Source organism: Castanea sativa, chromosome 5 (assembly GCF_040712315.1).
Source record: "Castanea sativa cultivar Marrone di Chiusa Pesio chromosome 5, ASM4071231v1".
Classification (NCBI taxonomy): domain Eukaryota; kingdom Viridiplantae; phylum Streptophyta; class Magnoliopsida; order Fagales; family Fagaceae; genus Castanea; species Castanea sativa.
Window position 1 is genome coordinate 47,901,561 of NC_134017.1, and position 20,815 is coordinate 47,922,375.

General features: G+C 33.0%; 2 protein-coding genes and 1 pseudogene across 3 annotated transcripts; all 3 read right to left on the reverse strand.

The window, feature by feature from the left end:
- Nucleotides 1-589: 589 nt before the first annotated feature.
- LOC142637471 (germin-like protein subfamily 1 member 16) lies at nucleotides 590-1,573 on the reverse strand. Of its 2 annotated transcripts, none has more exons than XM_075811747.1 (2): nucleotides 1,381-1,573; nucleotides 590-1,190 (listed from the first exon to the last, which is right to left on the reverse strand). In XM_075811747.1, the coding sequence occupies exons 1-2, from the start codon at nucleotides 1,571-1,573 to the stop codon at nucleotides 649-651; spliced, it is 735 nt and encodes a 244-aa protein (XP_075667862.1). In that variant the 3' UTR covers nucleotides 590-648. The 2 variants fall into 2 exon arrangements, with proteins under 2 accessions (XP_075667862.1, XP_075667863.1); XM_075811748.1 differs by having other exon boundaries at nucleotides 1,384-1,546.
- A 2,717-nt stretch (nucleotides 1,574-4,290) lies between these two features.
- LOC142635320 (uncharacterized) lies at nucleotides 4,291-6,618 on the reverse strand (annotated as a pseudogene).
- Nucleotides 6,619-9,030: 2,412 nt separating this feature from the next.
- LOC142634053 (germin-like protein subfamily 1 member 7) lies at nucleotides 9,031-10,085 on the reverse strand. The gene is made up of 2 exons (XM_075808325.1): nucleotides 9,903-10,085; nucleotides 9,031-9,698 (listed from the first exon to the last, which is right to left on the reverse strand). The coding sequence occupies exons 1-2, from the start codon at nucleotides 10,027-10,029 to the stop codon at nucleotides 9,157-9,159; spliced, it is 669 nt and encodes a 222-aa protein (XP_075664440.1). The 5' UTR covers nucleotides 10,030-10,085; the 3' UTR covers nucleotides 9,031-9,156.
- Between the last annotated feature and the right edge of the window lie 10,730 nt (nucleotides 10,086-20,815).

Sequence of the window (20,815 nt, forward strand, 5' to 3'; positions counted from 1 at the left end):
TGACTCATTTTCAAGTTAAATTTCCTAAAATACTTTTATTTTATAAAATTATATTTATACCCTTTGTGGATCTAGCTTAACCTTTTTTTTTTCCTTAAAACAAAAAAAACTTAAAATTTTTTTAAAAAAACAAGTGGGAGAAGGATTTAGCTTATTATGTATTAATTTAATAATTAATATATGTGCACTTTGTTTAAATATTAATAACTCCATACAAGTTATATAAGAGAATAAAATGATACATCTTTTAATAACTCCATAAAAGTTTTTTAAAATTTTCTTCAATGTTGCCTTTAGGAATGTTTTTTTTTTTTGGACATAGAATAGGTGCTATTGAGCCCTCAACTTGACTTGCTATTTGTGAAAATTAAAAATTCTGTATATTCTTAATACAATATCGTTCAGTTTATATATAATAGTACAAACACTAGTGGTTTCAATCGTCTTGGATCCAAGGTGTAATTAAGATTTAGTCTTGCACAAATTGCGTTTTCTTGCAAATGAAACAATAATACATAAAAGCCATCACAAGAAACCATTTTATTTGATAATAATTATTCAAACAACATTACAATAAGGAAAACCAAACAAACATTATTCAAACTTTATAGTGGTTCACCGTCACTATTTTATAGATTTTTCAAAATTCTAGTTTGGCGCGAATGCTTTTTGAAGATATTCAACTACATTCTTGTCTAGTTGGAAGGCCTTGATGAGAACATCAGGATTGATGGGAGGAACAGACCCAAAGACCGCATTTGCTATGGTGATCACTCTAGGATTTTGGCTGCTGAGACCAGTAAAGGCAAGACTAGCAGTCTCCCCTATGTTGAATTGGAAGTGAATGAGACCAATTGGGAATACAAAGACATATCCCTTGTTTAGAATTTTGGTGAAGAGTTTGTTTGGGTTGGATGTGATGAATCCAACTAAGAATGTACCCTTAATGACTACAAAAAGCTCAGTGCCATGAGAGTGAGTGTGAGGAGGATTCAGGCCATATGGTGCAAAGTCAAGGCGAGCCAAAGATATGCCTAGAGTGTTGAGACTTGCTAATTTATCAACGTTCACAAGAGTGACATTTGATCCGATTTTGTTTCTAGTGTTTCCAGGAATATTAAGTCCGAAGAAGAAAAAATCATTCACTATGACTTGTGCTAGGTCGTTGCAAAATTTTCGTTTAACAAATACTACACAAAGGAAAAGTTTGTTATGGTAAAAAATAAGTCATTTCTATAACAATGTACAGTAACATGTCATGTAGGAAAAAAAATAACTGTCAGGCTCATTTCATTAATGTGTAGAACTTATAATGATTTCAAAAGAATGGGATGATACTACTACTGACTGCTAATAATAATGAGTGTGTTTTATACATACCACCAGATTTGATATCATTAATTGCGACACAGAAGTCTTGCAAAGGACTAGGGTCATAGGCAGAAGCAAAGGAGGATGCCAAGGCCAAAATGGCAACAGTCATAAGGAAAGAAACACCTTTCACTATATTTGAGGAGCTTATCTCTATCTTATATGGTATACTATTCTTGCTTGAGTGAGAGATGAGAAACATAGCAATATGGAAATGTCTATTTATAGAGAGGAGTGAGAGAAGCAGTCTATGTTTTTACAAAAACTTGGTAATTGTTCAACTCTGCCACATTTTTTTATTTAATTGGGTGAACCAAATGTCTTTAACCACTACTTGTCGTTATATATTTTAAAACCAAAATAAAATGCGACCTCTTCCATGGCATTGTGCAGTAGCAATTTTAATGTTGCTTTGGCGAAAATCAGTCCTATAAAAAGTAATGGTTGTTTTGCCAACCCAAAATATAAACCTTATCTTGATAGCATATTTTAAATTGAAATGACTGAAGCTCCCATGTATGTTGATTCTGTCCTCAATAGTGAAATGCTACAACGTTGTAGGCTGCAGCTTGCCATGTGCATAGGGGTGGCAAAATTTGACACGACCCGCGAACCCGACACGACACGACACGAAATTAGCAGGTTATGGGTTGAGGCTTAATGGGTTCGCGTCATATTCGGGTTGACACGACTAACCAGTTTAATAAATGGGTTGGGTTAGTGTTGAACACATAGAACCTGTTTGACCCGTCTGACCCGTTTAATTAAATGATATTTTACCAATATACCCTTCAAACTCTAGGTATATAAACTTATTAGTTGTTGTGATTTATTTTCTTTGACATATTGTGATTGATTTTTTGTGATATTGGGATATGCTTTAATTTTGAATGATTATTTGTGATGCAGTTACTCGTTAGTTCTGAATTTTATATTAAAAATATTTATTTGTTTGTTTTTTCATTAATTTTTATTTTTCATTTTGATAAAATCTGATAAACAGGTCGACACGACTGACCCGTTTAATAAATGGGTCGTGTTAGGGTTGAGAAATCTTGACCCGTTTAATAAACAGGTCGGGTTAGTGTTGACCTATGTAGTTGAATACTCATGACTTGACACGACACGAACCCGACACGCGAACACGAATTGCCACCCCTACATGTGCAACATAACAATACTATTGGCGGAAAGGCTTGCTGGGTACTAAAGGCTTCTTAATCTTAATGGTTTTCTAGGGTCAACAGACCAATAGCTACGAGGTATCTGGTATATTCTCGCTGTTTTCGCCTCTTGTGTTCTCTTTATGTTGACCTTATATTATGGTGTATTTGGTTTAGTGATGACCCTTTGAAATTTAAACCCTATAGCTTAAAATTAAATGACTCTAGTATAGTTGCTCAAAAAAAAAAAAAAAAAAGACTCTAGTTTTTTATTAGACACAAACACATGATCTTACTAAACAATTTCTTGAAAAAAAACAATTAATAGAAGAAACAAATCATCCTCCACTCTAATCCCACTTTACTGGTAAGAAACCATAGTGAAATTAAAAAAAAAAGTAAAACTTGTATGGTAATCAACAATATGAGGCCTAATGAAAGATTAGAATTTGATGGATATTTAATTCCTTGAAAAGATGTATTTGTTAACCAAACCAAAGGATCAAGATTTTATCATCTTTGATTGTTACTCAAGATTTTGTAAAATACAACCAATTAAGGAATTCGGACCAATAACAACATCTAGCACACTTAGTGGACATTCAAACGTACTACTCGCAACCCTTTGTGCTAAGGCTTTTGGCCCCGGTTGTCACAAGATTCACAAGATTAACCAATTCTTAGCCAAGCAATAAATTAGATTAATTATTCTTTAGATTCCATGAAAAAAATAAGAAGTCATTAATTAGATTAATTATACTTTAGATCTCAATTGAATATCATCACACAAACATGAATCACATAAGACACCAAAATGATGACTCAGGAAATTGACGAAACAAACCATTTCATGGTAAAAACTTGGGAGGATTCAACCATCAATCTCGAAGGCAACAAATCTACAAAAAAGAATGGAAATTTATACAAAATATTTAACCTTAAATCTAATGTTACCACATGTAGTACTTACTAATGTGACCAAACATAATTTTAAGATCCATGAACTAAAAGATTTAGCCAATAATTGTAATCAACTGGTTACAGCAACTTCACCTGATCATTAGATCTCTGATATGCACACAAGCTCTAGTTTAATGAGGACTAAAAATTCAAGATCTATGTATAGAAACACTATTTTTTGTATATGTAAAAATGTGCTCTAGGGTTTGTATTTATAATGTATAGGTTGCACATACACCTTAGATCCAATCGTTGAGAAAATAAGTTGTTTGTCAAATCTACACAAATCTTAATCAATCAAGATGTGCAATTCAACCAATCAAGACAAAGGAATTCTGACCTATCAAGCTGCAGTCGAAATGCAATCCTTTAGCATTCTATTTTCTACATTCTTGAGCCTTCCACAGTTTTGAACCTAGTCTGTCTTCATCAAATATAATCTAATATAAACCTATTTATACAAACTAAGTTCTGAATTGTTACATTTGTTCATGATTGTCAATCTAAAAATATGGACTTTACACTTTTGACTTAATATAGCTCCCTAGTTTTTCAAAGATCGATGGATGAAATCTTTAAAGACCTAAAAGTTTTTTGTGTAGTATGTATTAGGGGCAGTGGCGGAGCCAGGAATTTAGGTCAAGGGGGGCAAGATAAAAAGACAAGATTGGAAGTAAAAAATTAATCTAAAATAATTAATCAATATTAATAACAAAATAAGTAAACAACTATATGATAATGTAATTTTCATACAGAATCTAACATAAAATGTAAACTTTAATTTATTTTTTCACACCTAGCTTATTTTACTCAATTGCCCTCGACGATTTTTCATATTTTGAAACCGCTGCATTATTTCTTCACACTCAATAGTCTTGAATATATCTTTCTCAATATATGTGACTAAGTAATCATTCATCCACTGATCTCCTATTCGATTGCGTAATCGATTTTTAATTATGTTCATTGCTGAAAAAGCTCTTTCAACAGTAGCTGTTGCAACTGGTAAGATCAATGCCAAAGTCACTAATGAGTAAACCAATGGATATGAAACATTCTTTTTCATTTCTACCATCTTTTCAACAAGCTGTCCAATTCCTTTGAGTGCTGAAAACTCTTCAGAGGACCGCATGTCATGGATGTATGTCTTAAGTTGGTTATCCAAGAAAGAAACTTGAACTGTTGAAAAATCACTTGGATAAAACTAAGCAAGCCGAATCAATTTCTCCTTGTTGAATGCTGAAAATAAGTTATCTGGGTTCAAACACGCAACACAAAGTAATAATTCAAAATTTTCAAAACGACTATTAAGTTCCTGAAGTTGCATATCTATAACAGTATAAAAAAGCTCCACTTGATAATGATGTGAATTTTTCATGTTTTGAGCTTTTCGTCGTGGCTGAGGTTGATAAAAATCATCCATATCAGGAACATCAATATTATTTTTTGCACAAAATGCAGAAACCTCCTCCAGCAAAGAGTTCCACCCATCATCTCTCATGACCTGTAAACGTTGCTTTGAAATGTCAACCAACTTCATAGCATTCACAATATCTTGATCTTTTCGTTGTAATGCCTGTGACAACTCATTACTTATGCCAAACACACCTTTCATCAAATGTAAATCAAACACGAATTCAAATGTTTGGAGTAAACCAATTAAGATATTTGCTTCTACTCTCTGATCAGAATCTAAACCATCTTCTATAATAGTTTCAATCACATCAATTACAGAAGAAAACATGTGAATAAGATTAACAAGTGCACCATAATGAGAACTCCAACGTGTATCTCTAGGTATTTTTAGACTCATTTCTTGATTCAAGCCACGACCAGTTGAAATTTCATTATTTTTTAGTGTTTCTATAACTTCAGCATTACGTTTTTCACAAAGAATATCATGACTTTTGCATGATGCTCCAACAATATTGAATACCTTTGCAACCAAGTTAAAAAAGGTTGCAATCTGGATGTGATTTTTTGCTACTGCAACTAATGTTAGTTGAAGCTGATGTGCAAAGCAATGGACATAATAGGCAGAAGGATTATATTTCAAAATAAGAGTTTTTAGTCCATTTAACTCACCTCGCATGTTGCTTGCCTCGTCGTAGCCTTGTCCCCGCAATCTACTAATGCTTAAGCTAGGTTTATTAAATACTTCCTCAATTGCACTCTTTAGTGTCACTGTTGATGTATTATTAACATGTGTAATGCCTAAAAAGCGCTCATTCACATGTCCCAGTTTGTCCACATAGCGCAAAGCAATTGCCATTTGTTCTTTAGTAGACATATCACGTGATTCATCAACTATAATAGCAAATAATGAGTCTCCAATATCTTTAATAATAGCATTTATTGTCTCAACGGCTGCAGCATTTGCTATTTCTTTTTGGATATCAGGAAAGGTCATTTGATGATTTTTAGGAGCATTTTCAAGAACTGCCTTATCAATTTCTTCATTGTGATTTGCAAGAAACCGTAATAATTCAAGAAAATTTCCTTGATTATTGGAGTCTTTAGATTCATCATGGCCACGAAATGCTAATCCTTGCCGTTGTAGAAAACAAATACAATCCATTGATGCATTCAAATGAGTTCGATATTCCATTTTCTCGACATCCGATTGCTTGTTTATAACTGTTTGAATACTTTGTCTCTGGTTTAACAAAACTTCACATTTTCTTTGAGCTATATTATGTGCACTGTTGTGGTCCCCAACGTGATTCTGTAATTTCTCCTTCTTTTTCCAATTTTTGAATCCTTTAATAACAAATGAGTCTCCCCCTTTTTGATCACCAGTATCAGATCGAAATAGATAACAAAATAGACAATATGCAGCATCTTTCCTAATGCTATATTCCAACCAACTAGCATAATCTTTGAACCACACTGGATTAAATCGACGCTTTGTTTTGCCAAATTGACTTTGTGGAAAATCATGATCAACTGGTTCACAAGGTTTATTTTGTAGATAATGCCTTCTAATTTGATCTCTTTCATTAGGATGATAGTTAGAAATTTTTATTCTTAAACCAGGATCCGTGGGAAGATTTGCAACATCCACTTCGATACGAGTTCGTTTAGGATTTGATTCGGACTCATTATTATGATCAGGATTCTCCATAATCTCAATTAACTACAAATATATATGTCATATCATTAAAATAAAGAAAAAAAATTACAATTTATGATTAAAAATTAATCAAATTAAGAGATCATTATAAATACAAATAGTTTAAAAATATAATTTGAATTATAAATTTATGGTTAAGAATAGTCAAATTAAGAGATCCATCTAAATATAAACAGTTTAAACATATAATTTGATTCTTTAAAAAAATAAAAAAATAAATAAATCAAAGCAAAAGTATTAAGAGTGTGCATACCTATGAATATTTGAATGTAACTTAAAAACTCAACTTGAATGCTTCTAAAAACTGCACAGCAACTCTGAGATCCAAAGAAAGAGATTGGATTGAAAAGTAATTTTTTAGTTGTGATGGGAGGCGTGCCTTGTTTGCATTATATATACTTCTTCTATTTCTTTTTCAGAGTTCTACCGACTTCTAATTCGGGTAGGTGTAGCAAAGTTGTTATTTTTTTAATTTTTTAATCATTACCAAGTGGGGTCTACGGTTTTATTGAATGTTGTGAATTCATTGGCTAATAGACTTCTACAGCTGCTTGGTATAGACTATAGAGATCATTAGAATTGTACTACTTCTAGGGGTAGAAGTCTACTATTACTAAGAAACCTGGAAAGATTTTATCACTTCTGTCCAAAAAAAAAAAAAAAGAAGGAAAGCTAGAAAGGAAAGGTAACGTGAATGAACTTAATTGAGATTTTTATTTTTATTTTTTGTCTTTTGTGTAGGGGGCAAATATGGTATTTCATTATTGTTAGTGAAAACATTTGAAATTTCAGGGGGCACCTGCCTCCCTCGCCCCCCTCCCTCCGCTCCTGATTAGGGGTGTGCATGGGTCGAGTTAAGAAGATTTTTTGACCTAACCCACCATGGTGTATTAAAAAAATTCAACCCAACCTAAATCACACGGGTCGAATTGAATCCATGGGTTGGACAGAGACCGAGACAAACCTGTAAAGCAAGATAGCAAGAAAGGGACACAACAAGTTGGCAAGAGAAAATATTGTAGAGTAATAAATAGACCTGTAAGTTGAGACAAATAAAAAACCTTTAAAATTTAACCAAAAGAAAACTAAGAAATAAACAAAGCAAAAGCTAAACATTGATCCACCATAGTAAGAGAGATAAGCAGATAGAGCGAGAGAAAGGAGAGAGAGAAGCCAAAAAAAGAGAAATAGAGTAAAAGAAAGAAACCCAAGAACCTGCACCTAACATTTGAAGAGAGAACCAATAGAGTAGGTAAGAGACCTGTGGTTAAGAAAATGCAAAATCATTTAAAAATCAGTAAAAAAAAAACAAAGAAATCAACAAAGCAAAAAATAAATTTTGATCCACCACAGTAAGAGAGAGACTGCCAAGGCAGTGATGATAGTTGATGGACGACAATGGCTCAGCAGAGGAGGAGAGGGTTAGGGTTTAAAAGGGAGTGAAATGGGAGAGGGGAGTGGGAGGTGGCACATTAAGAGAAAAGGTTCCAGGGTTTGTGTGAACTAATTGGCTTTTAGGTTCCAGGGTTTGATAGCGGGTCGGGTTTAGTTGGTTTGGAATTTTATGACCCAAACCCAACACAACCCGCTATGAAAATTTTTTTTGTAACCCAACCCACCAAGACCTAAAAACCGACCCAACTCAGCGGGTTGGGTTAGGTCTAAGTTGGGCTGGGTTGGGTATGATGAGTTGGCTGCACACCTCTAGTCTGTATTGATGGTATTCCTGTGCTCTAAAACTATAGATGATATAAAAAGCATCTTAAAAATATTCGTCAAAGATTTCAAAATTATGGAATAATCGTTTCCCCAAAGAAAATTGAGGTAAAAAAGAAATCTATAGATTGTTTAAGCTTGAGTTTAAATCAATTAGGCTTGAAACTACAAGAACATATAATTACTACATGCATGTTTGGCATACTGAATGTGAATTACGCTGGAATAGTAATATTTATTTTTAGAAATAAAATGTGTTGTAATGGAATCATTTTATTTGATATTAATTATTTCAATGACATTACAGTAAGAAAAACTAAGCAAACTTTATTCATACTTTATAGTGGTTCACCATCGCTATTTCAGAGATTTTCCAGAATGCAAACTTTATAATGGTTTAAATATTAATAACTCCATAAAAGTTAAATAAGAGAACATAAAATGATACATCTTTTTATAACTCCATAAAGGTTTTTCTAAATTTTCTTCAACGTTACCTTTAGGAATGTTTTTTTGACATAGAATAGGAGCTATTGAGCCCTCAATTTGACTTGATACTTGTTCAGCTTATATTTAATAGTATAAGTACTTGTGATTTTAAATGTCCTGGATCCAAAGGTGTAATCAAAATTTATTAGTCATACACTAATTGAACTGCCCCGTAGATGACACCATGACACATAAAAGACATCATAAGAAATCATTTTATTTGATAATAATTATTTCAATGACAATACAATAAGAAAAACTAAGCAAACTTTATTCAAATTATATAGCAGTTCTCCATCACTATTTCATAGATTTTTTAGAATTCTAGTTTGGTGCGAATGCTTTTTGAAGATATTCAACTACATTCTTGTCTAATTGGAAAGCCTTGATGAGAACATCAGGATTGATGGGAGGAACAGATCCAAAGACCGCGTTTGCTATGGTGATCACCCCAGGATTTTGGCTGCTGAGACCAGCAAAGGCAAGAGCAGCAGTCTTCCCTATGTTGAATTGGAAGTGAATGAGACCAATTGGGAATACAAAGACATCTCCCTTGTTTAGAACTTTGGTGAAGAGTTTGTTTGGGTTGGATGTAACAAATCCAACTAAGAGAGTACCCTCAATGACTACCAAAAGCTCAGTGCCGCGAGGGTGAGTGTGAGGTGGATTCAGGCCATATGGTGCAAAGTCAAGGCGAGCCAAAGATATGCCTAGAGTGTTGAGACCTGCTAATTTATCAACGTTCACAAGAGTGACATTTGATCCGACTTTGTTTCCGGTATTTCCAGGAATATTAAGCCCAGAGAAGAAAAAATCATTCGCTGAAACCATTGCAGGGTCCTTACAAAATTTTCCATTCACAAACACTACACAAAGAAAGAAAAGTTTGTTATCGTCACAAGTAAGACAATTTCTATAACAATGGATAGTAACATGCATGTCATGTAGGGGGAAAAAAAAAAGCCTTCAAGCGGCTTAATTTCATTAGTGTAAGAACTTAAAATTAATTTGTAAGAACTTGATTGATAATACTACTACTGCTAATAATAATGAGAGTGTTTTATACGTACCACCAGATTTGATGTCGTTAATCGCGACACAGAAGTCTTGCAAAGGACTAGGGTCATAGGCAGAAGACAAGGAGGATGCCAAGGCCAAAATGGCCACAGTCACAAAGAAAGAAACACCTTTCATCATATTTGAGGAGGCTATCTCTATCTTATATGGTATACAAATCTTGGTTGAGTGAGGGATATGGAAACTTAACAATATGGAGATGTCTATTTATAGAGAGTAGGGAGAGAAGCGGTCTATGTTATTGCAAAAACTGGTAATTGTTCAACCCTTTGTCACATTTATTTTATTTAATTAGGTGAACCAATTTTCTTTAACCACTACTTGTCGTACAATTTTAAAACCCAATCAAATAGGACCTCTTCAATGGCATTGTGTAGTTTTAATGTTCCAATCAAGTGGGACCTCTTCGACTTGGGATTGCAACATATCCCAAGTGACCAACAGTAATTGTGACTGAAATGGCATTGTGTAGTTTTAAATTATAATGTTATGTTCTTGCTTTTCCTCCTCTTTGACCTTTTCTTCTTGACCTAATCTTAAATGGTGGGCACTAAAGACTTCTTAATCGTAAGTGTTAGTTAGATTTAATGCTTTTCTAGAACAAAGTGACCGACAACTACCAGGTATCTGATGTATTCTTGCTTTTCCCTTTCTTTGTTCTCTCTTTATGTCCGAGGTTCTTTTTACTGTTTACTGACATGATGTATATTTAAGATTTGTTTGAAATCTGCCTATTTTGTTGAAACTAAAATTTTTTTGCTTAAAATACAGTAGAAAAATGTAAATATTAGTTGAAATAATACAGTGGGATTTATGAATAATATTAAAAAGTACAATAGGACTTATGAATAGTACCAAAAATAAGCTAAATAGTAAAATAAGTTGGTAAAAAATAAGTTAGGCAAACAAATACTTTTTTTTTTGAGAAATAATTACAACATGCTGCTAATTCCATAACTTGAACCCTTTTCTTCCTAGACTTTCAAGTACTTTGTGCATGGAGAAATACCAATTCAACTACAAGGCATTTGACTAGGCAAACAAATACTTAAACTAATGAAAATAGTTACCTGGAAAATATACAAAACTCAAAGCCTTTATAAATGTTATGAATTGCTTGCCACACGCATAAGCATCATACACCAGTAATTAAAGCCCATAACCCATAAATTTAGGCCCTTGCGTGTGGCAAAATTAGCACCTGGAGTTGTCTAGATTTGAGCCCAGGAAATCCAAAACCCTAAAACCCATTAATATAGCCCACTAAACATAGAGTCAATCAACTAAGTTGGCCAACCTAGGCCCACAAAAAATCCAGTACTAGCCAGCCATAAACCCTTAAGTACTTCTTTCTTATTCTGTGGATCAAGCCACGTGTGAAGAAGTCATGCAATGGGGAAAATTAGTAGGGGTGGATTGGAGGGTAAAAGAGTACAGCCAACTCTTAGAGCCAATATTGAAGGAGAAAGTGTGGAGCTTATGAAGGTGAGTAAAGCCTTCTCTTTCGATCTCCAAATTAGGTAATTTGGATTCACTATAACAGTGATGTTCCTTGAAAGATCTTTTGAAAACTTATTAGGGACCAATTGAGTCTCATCTAGGAGCTCAAACATGGAGTGTGTCTCGAACACCATTGTAATTTGGTGTTTCCAGACTATATAATTGGTGTTGTCAAGCTTGACTGTCATCATGTTGGCAGTGGCGACTCCAAGATTTTTTTCTAGGGGGTCAACAAGATGATGTATTTTAGATAAGAAATGAATTTTGAGCTTTACAAAGATTTCTTATTACAAATTTGCCCATAGTATGCATGAGTAAAAGAATAAAAGATAAACTATAAGTTCATTTAACCCATTTATTTTAATACAATGAACATATTAATTATTTTCATTAAGTGAACTTTAGTTATTACTATTTAAAATACTTTTATCTATTAGTTTAGGACAATGATATGTTAATATTGTACTATCAATGTATGATTTATATTGTAGATTCAACAAATGTGTGCAATGTTATACAAATTTGCAAAAAATGTACAATACACATCTGTTTAGAGACAATGTAAATCTTATATATTCAATGTAAACTAAGAATTTTATATTAGTTTATTTCAAATTTGTTAAGATCTAAATAGGTTTTTTTTTAAGGTTTAAGATGATTTTTTTAAAAAAAATTTGTTATTGGGCTTTTTTTGTGTTTAAAAAGACCAAAATATTGTTAAAAAGATCATATTTAAGCTTATTTCAATTGTACTAAAAAATATTTTAGGGTCAGGGAATTCAAATTTTTATTTTAAAAAGAACAAATAAAAAATTAAAATTAAAAAATTATATATTATAGATTATATATTATAAAAAAGAAAATGCCAGCACAGGGGGTTCATTTGAACCCCCTGAACTCCACATAACGCCGCCCCTGTATGTTAGACATGTTTGACAAGAGCAAAAGTGGTTGATTTATCAAGTTCATCAATACAGTTGCAAGAGCCATTGAAGACAACCCTGTAGCACTCGAAGCCACCTTTGAAGAATTGTTATTAGCACAGATCGTAGGCTTTGAAACCATGATGAAAAGCAAGGTTTGTGTGAAAATCAAGAACTGAGAAAAGAGTATAACAGAGAGAGAGAGAATTTGACCAAAAAGTGCAAAAATTCATTTGCTTCTCATAGATCAAAATCATGCCGTTTCAATAATTTTGCATGTAATAATTAGACTTATAAGTGATAGAAAATTATGATTTGTAATCTATTCACATGCATGTCCGCATGTTAAGAACATCAGATTTGTGACAGATTGCACCCTTGACCCACTTGATTAAGTTGGGCCAAACACGAATGAGAGGGTACAGTTGTGTTAGTGCATCTCAAAATGGTTGTTTGACTAATGATACCCTCCCCTTAAATCATGGGTTTTACATGGATTCTTCACCACTTTAGGGAGAAAAAAAAAACTACATAAAAATACCTCTTTTTATTGATTGAAATTTGCACATTAGTTTGAATATAACTAGGGTTTTACATGGCTTTTGTCCTAGACACAATCTAAAAGAAGCTACATGGCTTATGTTCTAGTTAAAATTTGGAAATTGAAAAGTATATAGAAAAGTATTGATTAAAGTTTGAAGGCTAGGTTGCAGGGTGGGTGCAATGTGGAAAGGGGTTAGGCACCCACCTTGCCCAATGAATTCTAGTCTTCTAGATTACGGTGACTAGTACTCATGTTACGTCCCCCAAGCAAACAGCATTATAGACATCGAAAAAAATTTTATTTAAGATTGAAATAATTGCTCATTTGTGCATGGTTAAAGATTCTAATTTTATTATAAGATCACATCATTCAGATTGGAAGTTAAGAACATGATGATTGTGTGTGATTAGTATAAACCATAATCTAAGCATGTGATCATATTATTTGAATAAAAAAAATGTAGTGATTATGTATGTGCCATGTGATAAAGCTAGAAACATGTTTAGCATCAAAATTAGTAGAATCATAGGATCTAGAATAGAATATATGTAGAACATATCATAAAACATTCAAATTGTATTCAAACAAAAGCATACATAAACCCTAGTTTCTAGCATATTATTGAAGAAAACAAGTTAGAAAGCCATATATGCTTGCAAAGTACTCAAAAGGAGGGAAAAAATTCATCTTAGAGGTTGTCAAGGAGTGAGGCAATAAGTTACTTAGGCTCAAACCCAAGACCTAGTGGACCAGTGTTTGTCCAAATATGGTAAAACTAAAAGGACAAACCACAAGGTTCATTTCTTTGTTATTTCCTCTAAAATCCCAAATGAGAATCAAGGTTCTCCTATAAGAACTTTTGAGAAGTGAGGTAACAAGTATCAGGTCATGAACTCGTGACTTGGAGGACCAATGTTTACCCTTCTAGTTATACGAGACCAAGAGGAACAAAGCACAGAAGTACCTTTTCTTTGTTACTTCCTTAAGAGCTCTAAGGAAGTAAATAACTTTTTTTTGATGAACTAGGAAGTAGATAACTTTGGAATGAGGATTCCACCCCTTTTTATAGCGTGGGAAAGAGTATTCTAGAGGAGGGAGGCTTTTAATTGAGAGTTGACATTATTGCATTAATTTCTTGGTGGTAGGAGTGGAGTTGAAAATTCCAATTCTTCCTAAAACTAGCTAGTAGGGAGTCTAGGGACATAAAAAAATCATATCCCACATGTTTCTTATTGGCATTGCTTTATACTTGTTCTCAAATTAAAACTCCAAGTCTACTTTACAATGAATAAAACCTCACAAAAAAAAATCACAATAGTGTGAGAGATATTCACGAAAGAGTAAGCAATGATCATTTCTTTGAAATGTGTTTTTCACCACAATTATCATTCCTAGCCCCAAATTAACTCTCCTGTACATTTAATTCACACAACTGTTCGTTGAATTTACACAATTATATACATTTAATATATCCAGCATACTCAATTTTTTCTATGATTCTAGGCAATCTATACATCTAATGTGCACAATATTTCCATAAAATTTATACAATTCTTTACATTTAATGTATCTAAAATATTTCAAAATTAATATGCCCGGATTATCATTGAAGCAATGCCTTAAAAAAGTGTAATTTCACCAAAAATTAAAGGGTCATTAATACTTTGACAATCGGATTAATTAAGTGCATAAAATCCCATCATTATTTTTGGTCTTGACCAATAGGAACGTATGTGATTTATTTCAAATTAAATCCACATGGGACCAATCAAAATAAATGGTTCATAATCACACATGATTAGACTCAACCACATAAATGTATATTAACCGTTAAAACTTGATTTGATGATATCTTTTAATTTGGTAATCCGATTGAGGCCAGTGGCTTGTTGTTTTGATCATTATGACTTTAAGATTAATCATTTGTGGAGAAATTGGAACTAAAGTGGCTAAAATTATAGTTTTACTATGAGGCATGAATTTAGCATTTGTCCAATCAATGGCATTAAATGCAAATACAACAATGAGGTATCAACAAGAAGGCTCTCTTGCCACACTTTCTCATCTAATGACTACAAAAAAGCTCTCATGTGTACTTTCTAGTATGCATAGTTAGTTCCGTCAAATAAAGGAGATATAATAAGTGACTGTCCTCTATCCATGACAAACAGGGGTCAATGAATCTCACAGCAAAGATTAAACCCTAATTAGAGTGTGCCGGCTTTGATACCACTTGATAGGCCAAAAACGTATTAACTCCTTGTAATGGATTAATTGATTAATTAACCAAGTTTAATTAATTAATCAAATTAACACACAAAATGCGTAGCAACACAAACAAATCACTAAATAACTAAATATACAGTGAAAATTAATTGACACGGTGATTTGTTTACGAATGGGGAAAACATGCACGACAAAAATCCCACCGAGTGATTTTAAGGTCACCACTCTCAAGAATCTACTATTATCAAAACAAGCGGTTACAAGTAAAGGAATCTCAGTACCTTATACCAACCTACAGTTGAACCCTTACCCCAATGCCCAATTGGACTTGTTCAGTAGTGAGAATCTCTCATTGTATTGCATGGCTCCCAGTACGTGACTAACCAATAGATGTGCGAATCCCAATACGCAACTTGATCACCAACTTGAGAAGGATGTTGGCTGCAAAGTTTTTCAGTTCATCACATGATGAAGATCACAAAATTTATTGCTTACAAAACCCTATGGTATACAAATACAGTAGTTTCTTCAAGTTGAACTAGGGCAACTAGGTTTTTTGTCACACTTATGGAATTATACTCTTGTGCAATTGTGCTCTTTACTGCGTAACCTATGACGGCCTTTAAAATAATCCTTATACATGCTTAGGGTTGTGAGAAAAGAAAGCCCAAACACATACTCACGGATTTGATGAAAAACAGTTCTGAAAAACTGAGTTTCATAAACCTCGACAGATACCCTAACTATCGAGCAGCTATCGAGCCTCGAGCTGAAAAGTTCTTTTAAACCTCGATTGATACTAGTTGTCGAGATTTAAAATCCAATACTTCTTCACTTGTTTCTTGGATAGACTTGCATGGCTTTAACACTTGAACTTGAAACCTTGTTTCTTAAAGTATTAAACACATCCTAGATCTACCCAATTACAAGTAAAGTGCGTTTTGTTAAAAGATTATCCAATACACAAAATGTTGACATAGGTTCCTAACATCAAATCACATATGCCCTAAAAAATTATCATGAAATAACATTATTTCAAAATTAATATGCCCAGATTATGATTAAATCAACCCTTTAAAAAGAGACATTTTACCAAAAATTAAAGGATCATTGATACTTCGACAAGCGAATTAATAAAGTGCATGCAATCCCACCACTATTTTTAGTCTTGGCCAATAGGATCAAGAAATGTTATTGATTTTAATATAAATCCACATGGGACCAATCAAAATCAATTGTTCATAATCACACGTGATCAAACTCAACAACATGGATGTATATTAACCATTAAAACTTGATTTGATAATATCTTTTAATCTGTTGGTCTAATTGAGGCCCGTGACATATTGTTTTTATTCTAATGAATTCAAGATTTATCTTATGTGAAGAAATTGGAAATAAAGTGGTCAAAATTACAATTTTATCCCTTGATGCATGAAATTTCCGTTTGTCCTCTTGATGACATTAAATGAAGATAGCAAAATGGGTGTCTACAAGATTATACAAAAAAAATCAGATAATCTATATATATATATATATATATATATATATATATATATATATATATATATATATATATGTAGGACAAAGTTTAGCTACAAAACCAGTTGTAACCTTAGGTTACAAATTGCTCTAATAAGATGACAGGTGTAAAAAAAAGCATGTGCATTGCACATGATTACTTAAGTAAACTTAACTCAACTAATCTTAGTTAACTACACCACCTATTAAAAAAATAAAAACTAAAAACCCTAAAAAATATACGTATAATCTCTCTCTCTCTCTCTCTCTCTCTCTCTCTCTCTCTCTCTCTAAACTGTAACCCAGAAGGCCATAACCCAGCTCCAACCGATGACCCATAGCCTCCCATCTCCACCGCCGACCGGCCAGCCTAAATCCTCCTGTCTCCACAGCCGGCCAACCTCAAATCCTGTGCTGTCTCCACCGCCGGCCAACCACCTTAATCCTCCTCTGTCTCCACCGTCGGCGCACTCAATCTCCACCGCTTCACCGGTTAGATTCCTTTTGTTTTATTCATAGATAACTAAATTTACTTTTTTAATTCTATTAATTTTTTTCTGAATGAATTGTGTTTTATTCATAGACTATTTTTTATTTGTTAGAGGTTGAAGACTACTTTTTATTGTTAGACTATTGGCAAACTGTTAACCTTTTAGTATTTTTTATTGTGATGCCATTGGCATATTGAAGACTATTTTTAATGGTTAGACCATTGGGAGATTGATGCCATTAGCATTGACGGTACTCAATGCTTATAAGCGATCAACAATATATATATATATATATATATATATATATATATATATATATATATATATAAATGCTTCCAATGACCAAAGATATGTCACTATAGATGGTTGGGAGTCAACTGAATTATTTTCTTTCAAGACATTTCTGCTTGAGTATGTTTGAACTGTAGTTCATAGCTCTATTTTTAACCTTCCTTCAATAAGGACAATGGTCAACAATCATACATACTAAATTTAATCCTTATTAGTTCACATTTTGCTTTTACAAATCACTTACTGGTTGCATTAAGGATAAGTCAAAGATAATGAAGAGTTGAAGTGCAATGCATTATCAACTTAAATTTAATATTCTCATTTAAATCCACTAATTTTGTGGATTTACTATTTGCTTGCTTATTTTCTGTTTCTCATTTTTTGTTTCAGTAGTTCCTCATGATTCTGCAAGCAAAGAAAGTAGAAGGAAGATGGCCGAAGCATATTCATTGAACCAAAAATTGAATGGTAAAGTGAGTGAAGAAGATATGAAAAAACTAAGGAGAAAATTGGAGGAAGATTCAGAAGATACAAAACAGGAAGTTAAAACTAAAAGGATGAGACAAAAGTTGATTTGCTAAGTGCAAAATTTCTTCTGATTTTGTTGTCTAGTGCCTATGTTGTATTTTAAAAATCAAAGGGATGGGATGGCTGACAACCATCTATTTCTTAACTTAAACAAGGGACATACTAATTTAGGCGTGAATGTTCTGTTGACAAAATGGTAGAGCTCGTTCTTTCTCACTCGTTTTTTATTTTAGATGTTCTTCACAAGAACTGGCTTTGTAAATATTTATTGACTGCCAGTTCATAATTCCATACTAATCATATTTGTCATGTGAGGTGGAATATAGTTTAGGCTGACTTTATTTTAGCTATTGTGAGAGATATGTTCGTGGTTCAAAATGGTACCACTTGTTCTGCAGTCCTAGTTTACCACAAGTGCATTGTAACTTTCAGTATAGAAGATTTGAAATTCCCTGCAAAGAAGCCCAATAATAATTCTGCTCTATTGATATCCATTTCCTTGCGGTATCCATTTGTTAATGCCTTGCATATTGCTATATCAGGTGGCCCGCCAAATATAACCATTTCTTTCATTACATATTCACCCTCCATACTTTTGTTTATTTTACACAAGCAGTCTATTATAGCCCTATATGCAGTGAGATTGGGTTTTAAATTTTATACACCATCTCAACTTTCCAAGCTAATGCCTCTGCCACATAATTGTCAAAGAAATTCAAATTACTGCACTAGCAGATAAGAAATAACCATTTTAATAATAAATTGTACCACTCAGGTAAAGGACTAAATACTTGGCTCAAGTGCTTTCATCAAGATCTTACAACAAAACCCAATACATGTTGTGACCCAACAAGCATACAATCCATTGCCAATTGCATAGGCAATAAAACAGACTCCAATGCCTTCAGTGGCAGGTTTTTGGAAGCAAATAAGGAGAATTCCAGCAGATAGGGACATTACAAAAGAGCTCCATAGTATGAAATGAACCATAAATAGAGGCCATTCCCTGACTGCCTTTTGCCTGGCCAATGCAAGAGTAATGCTCAAAAAATATGCAGCTTCAACTTGTGGCAGATAAAACTGCAACACCCTTTTCTCTTTCGTTTTAATAGATTTTGAAGCTTGTATTAGGCCTTGAATTCCCTTAAATATAAGAAAACAAACTAACCCAACAGCAGCAACCATGTGCAAAAGGAACAGAAACAGAGATATTCTGTCTGTATAAGCTCTTGAATTCAGTGTTGTCAGTGATGGTTGCTGTGCAAAAAGAGAGAAACCAAAAAAAAAAAAAAAATCACATTCTTGACTTGTAAATTAAGCATAGATTTTAACTCATTCTTTAGTTATACATGAAACTTGACATGAGAGATAGTAAGGAGCCAGAAAAATTCAAATTTACCACCTGTGAACAGCAAATATATAAGCTATTATTATTGAATCTTATGAAAACTGACTTCTAAATGTACCCATAAGAAAATAGACAAGTTCTTTTGAGATGACAAAATAGAAAAAGGTTCAAAAAAATTTCTCCTTTTGCAGACTATGAAACAATACTTGTAAATAGAATATAGGATCTCTCCAACACCTTTTAGATTTGTTTCAATTCAAATATAGAATAAAAAGGTAGAGAATAAAGTTTAAAAAATTTTGATTGTAGCGGCAATTGGCCGATTCTCTTCACACAGTTTGACCACTAGATATTCATAAAAGTCAGCAAAAATAGGAATTTCAAATCCCTGAAGCTCTGACAATAACTTCAAAGCTGAAAGCAACTTACTCTTGTTTCTATGTCCTTCCACAACAACTCGACAAGTAAAACTATCCAGGCAAACCCCATTTCCTATCACTCATACAACAATGACTTTGACAGTTTGAGACTTAAATCATTCTTGACCCAATTGAAGAAGGTGAGAGCTGATGAGGATTCAGATTGAAACCTCAAATGAACTTAAAAAACCCAGCTAGCAAATCTTCCAGTTCTTGAAGGAATTTAAAAAGTAAATTTAGTTATCTATGAACAATGAAACTAAAAAACGCACATTAAAAATTAAAAAAAAAAAAAAAAAACCAAAAAATCCAGAACTCACATTAATAATCAAACACAATTCATTCAGAAAAAATTAATAGAATTAAAAAAAGTAAATTTAGTTATCTATGAATAAAACAAAAGGAATCTAACTGGTAAAGCAGCGGAGACTGAGTGCGCTGGCGGTGGAGACAGGAGGATTGAGGTGGTTGGCCGGTGGTGGAGACAGCACCGGATTTGAGGTTGGCCGGCGATGGAGATAGGAGGATTTGGGCTGGCCGGCCGGCGATGGAGATGGGAGGCTATGGGTGATCAGTTAGAGCTGGGTTATGGTCTTCTGGGTTACAGTTTAGAAGAGAGAGAGAGAGAGAGAGAGAGAGAGATCATACGTATAATTTTTAGGGTTTTTAGTTTTTTTTTTTAATAGGTTGTATAGTTAATTAGGGTTAGTTGAGTTAAGTTTTCTTAAATAATAATGTACAATGCACATACTTTTTTTTACACATGTAATCTTATTAGAGCAGTTTGTATTCTAAGGCTACAACTGATTTTGTAGCTAAATTTTGTCCAAATATATATATATTATTTTTTTGAAACATATATTTATATTGAACTTAAATTATGAAGTAGTTTAGGCAAAACAATAATCTATATAATATAATAATAGGTAAAACTGAGAGAAACTCAAATTAGAATTCCAAATTAAAGTTCCAATTTTGTGTCATGTGACATAAATTATTTATTCTTAAAGAGTTTTATTTCTTAATTTTAGAATCAAATGTGGGGTTATATCATAAATATTCATCCAAGTGAGTTGTTAAATACAAAAATCAAAGAGTCTAGAATAAATGAATCA

Coding starts and splice junctions, on each gene's coding strand:
- LOC142637471 (XM_075811747.1), bottom strand. CDS start 1,573: ATGTTTCTCATCTCTCACTCAAGCAAGAATAGTATACCATATAAGATA. Junction 1,191..1,380: donor TAATGATATCAAATCTGGTG/GTATGTATAAAA, acceptor TCCTTTGTGTAG/TATTTGTTAAACGAAAATTT.
- LOC142634053 (XM_075808325.1), bottom strand. CDS start 10,029: ATGATGAAAGGTGTTTCTTTCTTTGTGACTGTGGCCATTTTGGCCTTG. Junction 9,699..9,902: donor TAACGACATCAAATCTGGTG/GTACGTATAAAA, acceptor TTCTTTGTGTAG/TGTTTGTGAATGGAAAATTT.